We start from the raw sequence: 14815 nt of genomic DNA on the forward strand, positions 1-14815 counted from the left end.
AACATACACATCTTCATACATTGGCATTTACAAACAGGAGGGAAGAAGTATTTGTGCACACTGCATTTTTCCTTTTGGGACAAACATGCTCCAGAAGGAATGCTGGAGCAAGAACCAGGAGGAGTGCCCTGCTGATACTTATAGAACAAGGGCCCTGGAAACCAGGGACAGAACAAGCAAGACCACAGTGAAGGCACAAACTCTTCAAATCACAACAGACTAAGTAAGGCTAAGTCAAAAGATTTTGAACTCATCTTTCTCCATTTCCTTGGAGCTCTAAGTTTTGACCCAAACCAGACTCAGAACTCACACACTTACAAAAATATGTAAGATACTACTCTAGTAAATCTCCTCAAAATATTTTAGAGAATCACTATCAAATAATTTAACTAATCAATTTCACATTGTTAGTCAACATTATACGAGAAATAATGCCCTTTTATTTAGGGAAATACTTTATTTTTTTTCTAAAATTACGGGTAGAAAAATACAACAGTGCTAAGAAACCAAGAAAACTTGCACAGTTCTACAACTGAAAAAAACCCCCAAACAATGGGGAAAGAAAAAAAACAAAAACAAAAGAACACCACCACAAAAAAAAAACCCCAAAACCAACATAGCTCTTAAAACAGAGGATGAAAGGTTCAGCTCCAGTCAGAATAAAGGATTAGCAAATGCTTTTCAGGAAAAGTAAAAGTCCTTAGTGAAGTTACTGACACTGCATATCAGTTAAGAGAACGTATAAAAAAATGCTTCAGTCACAAAACCTCTTGGAAAAACTACTGCTGCAGAAATAAAATACAGGTATTTAACAAATAGTGAAATTTAAGAAGTTTGGCTAAGTTGAGTAAATGTTGCTATTAACTAAAATAAAAGTGTTTCATTTCAGTGAGGAAGTATAACGGAAAGTTATTATTTATGCATCTGTTTTTCTCTAAGTCCAATAGGGTTGACAAAACAGCAGTGCTTTTTAAACAAAGAGAGAGAACAAAACAACAAACAAAAAAATGCATGCAAGCCTAATAATATTCTAATAGGCAAAGTCTAGACTGCTGCATCTAAACCACTTTTAACAAAATAGCTTCAGAGATTATTTGATGACAGGGGTTCCATCTCCAGATAATGTAAGCAGGGGATCCATAAATTGGTCTCCACTAACTGATGACTTAATATTGAATGCAAGAAGGTCATGCCTGTCAACACAAGCGTTCACAAAAATGAATGAAAATCTGTTTAATTGCATATGGAGTCTGGATCACTGGAGAACAACTAAATAATTAGAAGCATGTCCAATGTAAAAATGATCATAACAATTTTTCATTGTTGATTAGGATACATATCATGCAAAGTGTCTAAATGTCCAAATTATAGCTCAGGTTTTCATATTTATTCTCTTTCATATTACTTAAGGTGAATTTCATTAACACTGGATCTCTGTACTCCATTTTCTTCTCTGAATATACCTATCAGTCTGTGTATCTTCATAATCTATTGCAAGTTATTACGTTTTGAAAAAATTTAAAAGAGCTTATTTAGTTCCTTCAGTTTTGTTCTTCATCCATTCTGTTTTGCCACCATTCTAAAACTAAAAACATAGGATAGAATGTTCAAAATACTGAAAATTTCTAGAAGAAATTACATGTACACTTTAATTTCCTTCACAAAAGGCAGTCTTCCAGGGACACTACTATGTTCTGTATAATTGCTTTAGTACTCAGAACGTGGGCATCCCATCCACACGTTTGAGAAGGAAAATGAGACTATTACATAAGACATCAATTTTCCAATTTAACAACATTAGATATGACAAAGACTCTTCAGGTCAGTTTAAGCTGGCTGACTTCATTTGTTCAGGATCAGCAGCTTTGGAATGCCCTATGCCCTGTATTGCTGAGAGTATGCCTTCATCTCCCAACACCTCATTGCTGTAACTTCCCACCCTAAGAACACCTGCACTGCACTATCCAAGTGCTTGTGCATACAGCCAGTGTTAGTAAACCAATTACTCCCAGACACTTCTCGATGCTTGGATGCCATAGTGACTGCAAGGTTACTTTGACTTTTCACACCATACTCAGCCCAAGCTAATAAACTCTTGAAGCACAAACTCCACAGAGGAGAGACACTTGAAGGGTCTGGGGCTTTTTATACAAGACTGCTTAGTTCTGGATGAAGTGTGCTGAATCCTGACTGACTCCATGTGGAGCCACTTGGTAATCCTCATAAGACATCCAATTCCCCATATTCTCCAAGATTTTCATTATCTAGGATGCTCTATTATTAAAGATAACAAACCTAGCAAAATAAAGAACCCAGGAAAAGCTTTAGAATATGTCCAATCAGTCCAATTAGGTTGTAGTTTGTTATTAAACAAAAGGCACCCCTGCAATAAATGTAAGAGAATTGGTGAGGGAAGATAAAATTACTGACTCTCTAGCTGACATGAACTATGTGTTTGAATAAAGCATCACAGCATGAATTAAAAAAAAAAAAAAACCCTAGAAAATTTCTAATACTACCCAGCTTCTGAAAGATCAATTAGAAGTTTTAATTTAGCTTTTATAAACAAAGTCTTCAGCTTAGCAAACTCTCACTGTTATGTAAGATTATTTTAAGACCTTGGTGGCAAGTCCTGGCTGACAGACAGGCAAGGGTTATGGAGAAGAATAAGGGTACCTGCCTTTAACAGTCAGTGTGTAGAACAGCTGCAAGAGAGAAACTTGGCCACAAACTTCAGCAAATGTTGGGCACCCAGACAGAATAAAAATTAATCTCTGGAGCCCGTTCTGTTGTCGTGCTTTGTCCTTTGTACAGGCAAATTCACTTTCCTGAGAAAATACAAACTGTCTACCGAATTTACTGTGTGTTGCTTTTTCATTTAAAATGAACTTACCGGGTGCCGTCTGCTTTCCAGCTAACTTTGTATGGCTTCTGCTCCAAAAATTTAATATTTTGCTTGTCCATGGAAACAGGCTGTGCTCCAGGGAATCCAGTTCTAAAAAAAAAGAACCATGTTTATTAATGGTTCTGCAATAAATAGTCACACAAGGAAATACATTTTTTACATCAGACTCAAGTCACACCTTGTACCAGACTTGTTGCAAATTTAACTCTGAGTTAGAACATCTTCTCCAAAAAGTATTTTGCAAGAGAAGTCAAAAGCCTATCTGATAAGAACAAGGTTATTTGCTTATGACAAAACACTAAATTATGTGGAACTTCAAAGTTTTAACTTTGCAGAAAGAGATACTCAAAAAATTACAGGCATGATAAGCATCAACAAGTTAGGAAGCAGTGTGGGTCACCAACTTTTGGAAAGGAAAACTTCAGAATCATAGACATTAAAACCAACATTTTCATTAACATTGGACACAAATCCAAGTTAGCTATAAAAATGAGTATTATACCTCTAAACTGAAGTGTAATAGCAGTGGTATAAATAAATCTACTGCTTGAGAAAGAACTAAATTTTACACAAATAGCTGGACTAGGCTACATCTGGAATTTGAACAGCAAGATTTTGTTATCTCAGTGGAAAAGTAGTTCTAGAATCTTGTTTCTTAACATCAAAAATTGATCATTCCATTTCATAGTACAGTGCAAGACGTTCATTTCCAAGTGTGATTTTTTTTTTTTATAAACAATCCATCAAAAAATGGTCACTCATTTTTATGAGTTGTTTCATTCTGCAAAATATAACACTTACTTCTAGATAGTATAAATAAGTTCTAAATATTCTCATACCCTTCCCATCCACAGAACTGCTGACATTTTTGCTGTATTCCTCCTAATTTTGGTTGCGTTGTCACCTGGGTCACACATTTAACTGTTATTCCTTCCAAGAAAATTGCACCCTAAACAAAAAAAAAAAAAAAAAAAAAAAAAAAGTTAAAATTTAGTATTAAAGCCGTCACAAAATCAGATCATAATATGTCAGTACAGACTAAGTCTGTTTTCACAACCCTCTAGAGCAATACCAGCTTAAACATTCCTTAAAGATTTACCCCCAAATGCCAAGATACATTAGCTGAGGTTTGCCAGGAAACTCACAGGTGAGCCATATCATAAATCCAGGAACTGAAATAAATTATTTATGAGGAAAAAATATAATTTTTTAAAAAAAAGCAACAGGGAGGGATAGGGATAGCTAGTACTTAGATGCCTACACTACTTAGCTAATACTCTCAAGAAAGTTGATCTAGGACAAATTTCTTACAAAAGGAAAAATAGGAACAGTGGGTTCATAACAAAATATTTGTGTAAATATATTTTTATAATTTTATTCTCAATCTAAACCAGGTTATTAAAGAGGACTTGCTATCCTGAATGCCCCAGAAAAGCCTATGTAGTGATCAAAAAACAACAAACCCTGGAAATAAAATTCTAAAATAACTTGTACATTCTAGAAAAAGTTTGATGCCAAGAGGAATAAAAACAAATCCTGCATAACACAACACATGAAAACCATCAGGTCTACAAAACTACAAAATTAAAGATTTCTATGGAGATCTCAAATCAACCAGACTTATTTCAACAGAACCTCAAATAAATTTTCAATGCACACTAAGATCAAGCCATGGCTATTCACCTGTTGAATCCTGCATGTGAAGATACAAGTATTTCATATCTGTCCTCTAAAACATTTGAAACTATCTCTAACAAATCCAGCTACTACTGATGAAAGGAACAGTGGTTTCCTCCTTTGCATTTCCACACACCGTGACACTCATCTGTTCTATGCTTGAGCAAGTCTCGGAGCTAATTTGGCAAAAATAACATCATAAATTGGTAATTTTCTGCCAAAATAGTATCCTAAACTAGCTCACCATAGGCTAACTCAGCACTAGTGCCAGCACAAGGGAAAGCAGAAGGAACACAAGGAGTGCAGGGAAAGCAGGACCACCGTTTTCATACAGCCTGCAGTCAGTTAAGATTGGCTCGGTCACATTACCAAATCATGTTCTGAGAACAGAACATCCTAACGAAATATTCAATATAAATTCAAAACTTTAATTACCTTGAGCTCCACAGACTTTCTGTGTGTCACTCACCCCATACTATTTACGTGGGCACCAGCCAGTGCAACAGCACGCAGGTGAGTGGGCAAGGGAGGCAGACAGCTACTCGTGCCTGCCCAGCACATTGTCTGAATTCTGATAAGTGGTGAAGAGCACCAAGAAACAAAGGAAAATGGTTCTGCCTTGCTTCTGTAAATAATGGCAGAGTGCAATGGCAGTACGACTGCTAAGATTGAAGTAACAGGCAGGGAACAGCAAAGATTTTCCAGAAAAGGAAAAGTAATAAACACAAATATCATGCTTGAAAGTGTTTCTTGCAGATTATCTGTTTCAAGTATAACCACTAGCTAAGGCACAGCCCTATGAAAACAAGGTGAGTCACTTGGGCATTTGTGCTTGGCTAACTTAGCACTCCGGGCTCCATGAGGACGTACCTTGGATAAGATGCCAAAACTGAGCCAGACCCGTGCAGTTCCTACACTACTGTTCAGCTAACTATGCCTGTGGAAACAAGACACTGAAGAACATGGTGCAGAGACTCCAGAGAACTCAGCTCACCAGGAGCATGTCAAGTCCTCAGCACTGATACTACCAAGAGTTATAAGCCCTAAAGGATCCAAGGAAACTAATGCACTTAGCATCTACACTCTGCACAACCTTCACACCATCTGTACTAATCAAGCTTGCCCCACTTGCCATGAATTTCTCCACCCATCACTTCAGCCGAAGGAGAAGCGGCAATGTGTATTATCCTGTGTTGGTACAGATCCTAAACACCATCTGGAGGAGTTGGTGAGTGGGAACAGCCCCAAACACACACCTTCCTGACCCTAGTGGCTATCACCAGGCCTGGGTGAGAGCCGTCTTCAGCTACTCAGACTTGACTGAGCGCCAATATGCTCAGAGACTGCCTCCCAGAAGACAAGAAACATTCCAAAACATGTCAGGGAGAGACATCCTTTAAAATGAAGGAAGTGAGAGACAGGGAGTTACACTGATCAGCTTAGATTTAATACCTAGAAACACAGGACCAAATCACAGTAACTGCCTCTTGGCATGTACAAGCAAAAAAGAAACAACAAAATCATACCAACTGTCACTCAGTAGCAAAGGTGTTCCACTAAACATTTGGTTTTCATAATGAAACAGGCTTCACAGAATTGGAATTGCATGCATTTGCCTTGGTTTGTCTTTTGTTTGCTTATCTTGTCCTCATAGAGGAACCCAGAAAACATGGGGTAGATGTAACTTCCATAACACAGAAGAGTAACCTGTTTCAAAACCAGGTTCAGAGGAGTTAGCATTTCACTAACAAAACAGAAGAATCTGCAGGGTCTGGTTTAGGCATAAGATAATTAATTTATTTCCCCTAAACTTCCTATTAGCATTCTTATTTTTGTGACATCTGTGACTTTAGTAACAGGGATATAGACTGGGATGGCAGTTTAAGATTCAGTGTTATCCTTAATTTTAAAAATGGGCTGGAAACAACACTGTGCAATTCAGTATAAACAAAGTTCTACACTTAATAATGGATAAGAAATTATACAAACACACACTGGTAGATAATTAGAGAAAAAGGCATGGAAGCAGCAAGAGACCAAAAGCTGAATTAGTATTGTTCTGCCTTGTAAAAGGCAATTATGTTGAGATATATAAACAGAAGTATTAGCCTTAAGACATGTGAAATTAATTTCTCCCTATTAAGCCTTACTAGGATGGCCTCAACTAGAGGCTTGCATTCAATTACAGGCACCACAGCATCAGGAAAACATGAGTCAACATGACAGACTACAAAGAATAACAAGAAAGGTCAGTAGTACAAAAAATATGGAGTATAAGGAAAAAGTCAACAAACAAGCATTTAACATGGAGAAGGAAATGATACTCATATTCAAGTACATAAAATGGTGCTGCCAAATCAAAAAATGGTATTTTTCCCATATCCATCAAGACGGCTTCAGGCAGAACAATAAGTGCAAGGGTTAAACTTTGCAAAAGAGAGTTGGTTAGGCAGAAAAACCCCAAGTCACTAGTATTTAGAATCAATACTGTTATGTACTTTGATAATTAACTAATAAGTATTATCCTCACTATGTCAAATCAGTTTAATCACTTCACCCTGTCTCACCACAAGACATCTCCATTCAAGATCATGAAGAAAATCATTAACAGCCACCATCTCTTCCAGACTATTTAAGATGTCACCATTCATTTTAGAAGCACTGCATCTCACACCTCATAATATGCAACTTACGTGGGACCAGAAGAGACAACATTCCTTAATAAACAGTAAAAATTCCATTTGACCCAAAAAATGCTGGTAGGCTCTGGCTCAGAATTAGAACTTTTTGTCCAATTTGCAAAATCTAGTATCTTTTTCCTGAAGTGAGATTCTAAGTGTCAGTTAATAATGTTGTTTCAATGTTAACATTGATCCTGCATGAACTGACAAGTCAAAATTTGTTTGGATTTCCTGTGTGGCATCTCAGACAGCAACAAGCAAATTTCCTGGTACCTGTGAACTTCCTTAAGGTGATGACAAAGGGAACTGTAATGGCTTTATGTTCTAATGATTCTTACACTTTCTGTAGTGCAGGAAAGAAAAGCTGTCAAGATTTTTTGACATCAAGATAAGGAAGTTTCAATGAAAAATGTTGCAGTGAAGTTTCTCACATCAGTGTTTCTGAAAAGGAGAGCATACTAATTTCCTTTCATAGTCTAGCTAGCAGTTGTTTCTGGCTATTCATTATTCTAGCCTGGGAGCTGTCTCCTCCTCTACTACTAAACTTTTCTTCTGTCTCCACAAAGACTTGGGTCAAAATGAGAAAATTTCAGAACACCACTATCACTATAGCTACCTCTAGTTTTATACTGCCTACCCCAGGCCTTTAGGAAAGAGATGAATTAGAAAGGTGAAAACATCTGCTGTAGGAAATCAACATAATGCTGAAAATTTAGCCCTCCAGACAGTAAAATAAGAATATCTGAGCAAGAGGTATTTACCTGATACTCACTCCCCCTGTAGATGGCATATTTACAAGGAATCAGAAATAGACTGTATCCATCTCTACTGAGTTAAGAAGCAGTCCCATCTGCCAGCCAAGAACCATGGTAAAGAATTCTGCCCGTTCCTCCTCTTCGTGTCAAAGAATGTTCCTTCAGAGCTGCAAAACTGAATTATACGAATATGCATATTAACTAGATGATTCTTTCTTTCACAAATTATCTAACTCATAATTAACTTTTAGTTATTAATATGCTTATTCGTATAATTTAGCTTCCAGCTTCCAACAAAACTATGGTGGCAGAAAGAAAACGCCTGGGAAGCCAGTATCATTCCTGTTAAATAGACCAGCTGAGTTTTACACTTGATGAAAAGAGGCTGTCATTGTAATTCACTGTAACACCTCAGCTCCTAATGCATCAGAAGGCACATCAAAAAAACAATTTTAAGGTTCCAGCCCCTCAAAAAATATTTAGATATCTATGTTTTACTGCAAGGCTAATGGAGGAAGTGGCCATACCCCCTGACTCTACTTTTACTGTGTTTTTATAGTGTGGGAAATTTTTTATTCCAGATGAGGGATAATTTGAAAGTTTTCAAAGTTCATCTTGCTTCTTTAGACTGGATTTTGTATTCCTTTCAGGCTAATATTTCCATACTTTACCTGTAAACCTTGTTGACCAGCTGCAGTAACAACAAAATGCTTTTTTGCAGCGTATTTCAATATGAGGGTTTCCAAGTGTTTGCAAACAAACACACCTCAGTACACAAGTAAAATAATATATTATTATGCAAAAAAAAAAAAATCTAGTTTTGCACTCAGCAATATTCTAGCTTACTTTACTTGCAAACAAAAAAAGCAAGTCAGGAATTTGAAGAAAACTGAGTCATTAGTCTTCAGGTGATACAAATATATTCTTTGTACTTGCGTATTACTTCCACACTATGGTAACTACAATAACTTATTTCATCAGAATTATGCAGATGTATGTCAAAAATCACAGTAAGTGATCAGCCATATTTCTTACACAGCTAAAACAGCTTTGAACAAAATATGATTTCAAAGTTGCCTTGGGTTTTTTAAGCTCATATTGCTTTTTGCTAATCCAATTTTCAATCCTACAAAATTTCCCAAAGCAAGACTGTTTGCCAAAACGAGTGCTGAATTTTAAAAATTATGAATTTCATCCACATGACTACAAAACATAAGAGCTGTTTCCACCCAACTCTGATAACATTTCATCTCTAAACACAGACTGCGTAATTAAAAAACACTTTACTATCTCAAAGAATTGTTACATTAGAAAATTTTTAAGTCATTTTTACAACTGGAGTAGTTGAGATGTTGAATGTTGAAGTTCAAGGTTGACATAGGAAATACAAAAAGGTTTACAATGCATCTACAATTTTTTCCAGTTAGAGAAAATGCTTCCAGTCCCCATTTGCAAGAGCAGTGATGCTTGCATAGCATGTATGATGAGGTAAATGGTGGGCATGAGGTTATGAAATTATGTTTAGCAATTAGAATATTAAGTTCCAAGTCAAAATTACCAGTTTTAGGCGTTCTTTTCTCCTCTTGCCAAAGGAAGAGCTTGATGATCCAGGTTCTGATTCTGGGCCTCCAGTTTTACCATTATCATCATCCTCCTCTTCATCTTCATCAAAGCACCATTCTGGAAGCTCTGGTGGTGATGGTGCATCATCTTCATCGCCATAACGACGAAACAATTCCTTCAAATAGTCACCTTTATAAATACCTGGAGGTCTAGCCTGAGCAAAAGTAGCCACAGCAGCCTCAATACTGTAAAAAAAAAAAAAAAATTCAAAATCACTCTGAATGATTAATTTACATGTCTTAGTCATGTCATGCTTTACCAAACATAAGAATTATTGGGACTGACAATCAATACAAATTCTGAAGTGGTAATTGCAAAAACATTCCTTATATTTGAAAGTCCATGCTTGGATCATTCTGGTAGCAGTTGCTCTTGCAAGATTCTGTGTAACTCTGTAGGCACTGCAAATGTTCTCAAGTAACTGCAGCTCGGGCTGCTTTGAGTCCTTATTGTGAGTCAACAGTGGTCTGCTGATCACCCAGACACAACTTTTTTTATTGCTACAGAGAAGCAATGGGTGGCATGCAGACCTGAGGACCACACGAACACAAAAAAAGACCATAGAAACATATCAACAAACTTAATGAAGAAAATTGCAAATGTTCAAATTCAAATATGGTTACATTTTTCTCCCCTAAGAATTGTCTTTCTTCCTATTAGAGGTTTTGCTCTCAAACTGGGAAAAATCATCCTAATCTTTTTAAATTACTTCTCTTTCCAGAAGCTTCTCATAAAAGCACTGTAGTTCAGAAGCCTTTTACTATGCCCCTAACACTTAATCTTGCTCAAATAAATTGGAGGCTGGACCATAAAAAAATTAGAAACCAAAACTAACAGTCATGCATCTCTACCAGCCAACTGGAAAATTCTCCAAAACATACAACAAGGATTTTATTGTTGCCATTTGCATAGATCCTATGAAAATGCTTAACTAAAAACACTGGATGTAATTCTCTCTTCCATTTTTCATGGCTGTGAAGAGCAGTAATGCTCCAAGGATCAACATTTTAAAATCTTGCTATGTAGAGGAGAGGAGAAACCACAAAAGATCAAGAGATGCCCCTGTTAGGCTTCTTGACAAGTACATGTCTAAAACTGGAATAAAAGCACATACTACAGCCTGTGACGTTATTTTTTTTTCAGATACTTAATTCAAAATGCCTTTTTTTTTTTGTCTGACCTGTACAGTATGGAATGGAGCCTAAGAACTTTAAGAAGTAAATTTTTCATAATAGACAGAAACAGTGTCTAAGAACCAGTAAGGTTGATTTACTCTTCTGATCTTTGTAAGAGGAGAAAACAAGACATTTTCCAGAGTGAGACATAGTCTCATTTCAAAAATGACAGTTTTAAAGTCTGAGTTACTTAGAAGGACCTTTCTTCCCCATTCTAATTCTTTTTTAAGACTCCTAATTTCTTTCTCACAAGACATTTTTTACTTTGCTATCTTTCTTAAATTGTTTCACATCTTCTGTAATGAATGCCACTGAAAGGACAAAACAAACCAAAAGTGATGGGGTATGAAAAATGCTCGAATTTTTCTCTGATGATATCAGAGGAGCTCTTATAATCTTCTGGAATAGATGGCAATGAAAGCCAAAAGATTTCAAGTACAGATTTCAAGTACAGAAACCTAGCTGAAAGAAAACAATTTTCCATGTTCTAGAAACACAGCAGTCTTTGGGAAAAATGAGTTCTTGAAAAGAGAATCAAGTAAGGTTTCTGACCACTAGCTGGAGAGCTTTCAGGCTTTCAGGCCTTTCTCTAAACTAACTATAAAATACACCCCAGTGTACACAATACATCAGCAACACTCCTACATCATATGCTTAAGGAAGGGATACGGATAGATTTTTCCATCACGAAGATCTTATTTCCTCATTAGCAAGAAACAGTGCCTTGTTTCAAAGAATGATACAGCAAATTAGATTTATTTTGATACAATGCTCAGCATCAGCTAGCATCTTGCCAAAATTGTTTCTTTTGCTGTGGACATTTTTCCCTACCAGGGGATATCTGGATGTTTTATTAAAATAATCTGACAGAGATGAACAAACTTGATACAATTAACTACCCAAAGCAAAAAAAAATAAGACATGGCTGTTGAATTTTAAGGCTTTTCCCACCACAGTTTGAAAACAGAGGCTGCATAAAAGCAGGAGATCCAAAGAGATTCAAGTGTCTTTCCTCTTTAGAACAAAGGATCAATTCTAAGTCTAAATATTGCATGCTACTTTTAAATTGTTTGACTAAAAGCATACAAATTTTCTAATTCATAGGAACAACTAGAATCATACTACAAAGATATTTGTGTCTGTGTCTACTTCCTATACACAGCTAGGATCCTGCAAAGATTCAGCCACCCATTACCAATGGTGTTCTGTCTCCATTACTCCAATGTCTTTATTCCAAGTTTACTAACAGACAGCAATGACCCAGTTCTTTGCAAACAGCTTGCACATGCATGCTAAGCATAATAACTGCATGTCCAATCACAAGAAAATCCTGCAACAGGAGTAAAATTTTCTTCACTCAAAGGACCACATACAAGAAGTATCACCAGACTGCTTAATGGACTTGTCAAGAAACATGACTTTCACAGGACTCTGTCAAGAAGGAAATAGTATTTTGTAAATACTACCAAAATTATGCAAAATTTATGTCCACCAGGATGGTACGGGCATTTTTTGGGTTTGGGGTTTCTTTTTACACTAATGTTATCTGAAAAAGGTAACTACTCTATATGAAGGCACCAATATTTTTAAAAGACAGAAAAAATGGGTGAGTCTGTATAGAAGCATACTGTAGACTTTAGTCAAAAAACAAGCTGGAAACAAGGACTTTGTCTGCCCCCAATCCTTCAGAAGTATGTTACTCTGCTGTTGCTCTAGCTAATCTCTTCAGATCTCAAAAAAAGCCCAAAAACCTACACGCACACCTACATGAAAAAGATGAAAAAGTATGGGAAATACTCTTTCAGGAATCTCTGAACTCTACACTCTTACTTAAAATGTGGGACACGTCAGGGGAAGAGACACAACATAATATATACACTGCTAAAGGCCCACACACAGCAAGTACAGCTGACTTTTGACCTACCAGACCTGGAATTCTTGACTACAACAGGCTAAGCTACCAAGAGATTATATGAAAAATGTTAATATGGGCTGTTTGCTCAAGATTATTAGGCAGCTATAAAACAACTAATAGCGAATACATTAGCATAGCTGTCAGGACAATGAGTGAAACATACTGAAGAACCCTTTGGCCACATTCCACAAATCCCCAGGAACTAACATTCAAAGTTACCTCCAGTCCAACTTCTCGACCAAAAAGGCACAGATCAAAAATCCAGTTCTATTGAAACCATGTGTACAATGGACACCTAGAAAATACAAGAAAAGGGAATAATCACTTGCAAGTGGTTTTAACAAACATATTTAGTATTGAAAGTGTGGGTTTGGATCCTTCCACCTTCATCTGTAATATTAAAGGGTTATCTCCATTCCCATCACGGCAGCACAGAGCACGTAAGGCACATAAGCCTACAAGGCAATTTATTACATTCTTTCTGCAAATTAGCAGCAGCAAGGGTACAGGGTACTTCAGTTCATCCCAATCAAGAGCACTAACTTAATGCGATTGAAATATGGCTAATACAGATAAGATTCACAAATCTGCTCAAATGCTTGTCAGAAGGCAATATAATCAAATTCATTAATTATGCTTTTAGTGGATTCAATAAGCATGACATTCATTTCATACCATCAGGCAAAAAATCATATTCAGATTGCCTTATGTCAAAATTGAAAGGGGTGCCACTAGACCACAATTCTACCTCAAATTCGCTATTTCCATGCTAAGACCACACTTACTAATTTTGAAAAAAAAAGTATCTACAAAAAGAAAACTATATAACAGTATAATCACCTTGAATTACTCACCTTTTCAATGTGAGAGAAAAAAAAAAAAAAATTCTTCAGCCTCTATTTTACCAAACTCATCCCCCAGTGAAAGGAGGGACACACTGTCAAAAGTAGTCCATTTTTTTTTCCCTCAAGGCAACAGCACCATCTAGTGATACGCAGACCAGCCTCAAAATTCGTGGTATTAAAAATGTTATGAAGGATTCAGGCAAGATGTTACCTCTTCCTCCTTCTTTATTTTAAATTATAAATATCATTACAGTTTCTACTAACAGCAAGAGCAATTATTCTTAACATTTTTCAGTTGTTACCATAGAATCATAGAATCATTTAGGTTGGAAAAGACTCTTAAGTACATCAAATACAACCATTAACCCAGCACTGCCAAGTGCACCACTAAGCCATGTCCTTAAGTGCCACATCTACACAACTTTTAAATACCTTCAGGGACTTTCCTGAACAGTCTGTTCCTGTGCTTGACAACTTCACCTTTTGGTGAAGAAATTTTTCCTAATGTCCTAAACCTCCCTGTTGTAACTTAAGGCCATTTCCTCTTGTCCTGTCACTGGTTGCCTGGGGGAAAGAGACTGACCCCCACCTGGCTACAGCCTCCTTTCAGGCAGTTGTAGAGAGTGATAAGGTCACCCCCGAAACTCGTTTTCACCTAGCTAAACAATCCCAGCTCCCTCAGCCACTCCTAATAACACTTGTGCTCCAGACCCTTCACCAGCTCCACTGACTTTCTCTGGACACACTCCAGCATGTCAATGCCTGAGCACCAGTGCCAAGTACTGGGGGACAATCACTTCCTAATTCTCCTGGACATTGGCCTTCTTGGCCACCTGGGCACACTGATGGCTAATGGTCAGTAGACCAGCACACCTGATACCTTAGGATTTTAGCTTCTATATTTTTCATGTATCTGTAATCCTGTAATTCATTAGTGTCTAACTCTAAACTCCATATAGACTGTTAGCTACTGTTCTCCCATTTCAGTCAAACGAAACAATTCCTCTCTAGGTCTGAAACTCAAGGACACCTTACTGTCTCAGGCCCTGAGAAATGTAAACAAAAGTGAGCTGTGGGGGAGCAAACCTGGGGTAAATGACTTCATTACCTGAAGCTGTAATTGGAGGATTAACCCCCAATATGCAAATGGGCCAAACTTACAAAAGTGTGAAAACTCGTGACCTGTTGTCCATTTTGGGTGTAGCCCCTGAGTGGGCTTCATCTGCCCAAAGTGTACCT

General features: G+C 37.0%; 1 protein-coding gene across 3 annotated transcripts in view; it reads right to left on the reverse strand.

Moving 5' to 3' along the window:
* RNGTT (RNA guanylyltransferase and 5'-phosphatase) overlaps positions 1-14815 on the reverse strand; it is a 173852-nt gene that overhangs the window by 143536 nt on the left and 15501 nt on the right. For all 3 annotated transcript variants that reach the window (XM_048298789.1, XM_048298788.1, XM_048298790.1), the window contains exons 5-8: positions 12951-13026; positions 9577-9826; positions 3745-3854; positions 2894-2995 (exon numbers count right to left, since the gene is read on the reverse strand). In XM_048298789.1, the coding sequence (XP_048154746.1) occupies positions 2894-2995; positions 3745-3854; positions 9577-9826; positions 12951-13026 (538 nt within the window). The remainder of the gene's footprint in view (positions 1-2893; positions 2996-3744; positions 3855-9576; positions 9827-12950; positions 13027-14815) is intronic.

This window comes from Corvus hawaiiensis, chromosome 3 (assembly GCF_020740725.1).
Source record: "Corvus hawaiiensis isolate bCorHaw1 chromosome 3, bCorHaw1.pri.cur, whole genome shotgun sequence".
NCBI classification, from domain to species: Eukaryota; Metazoa; Chordata; class Aves; order Passeriformes; family Corvidae; genus Corvus; species Corvus hawaiiensis.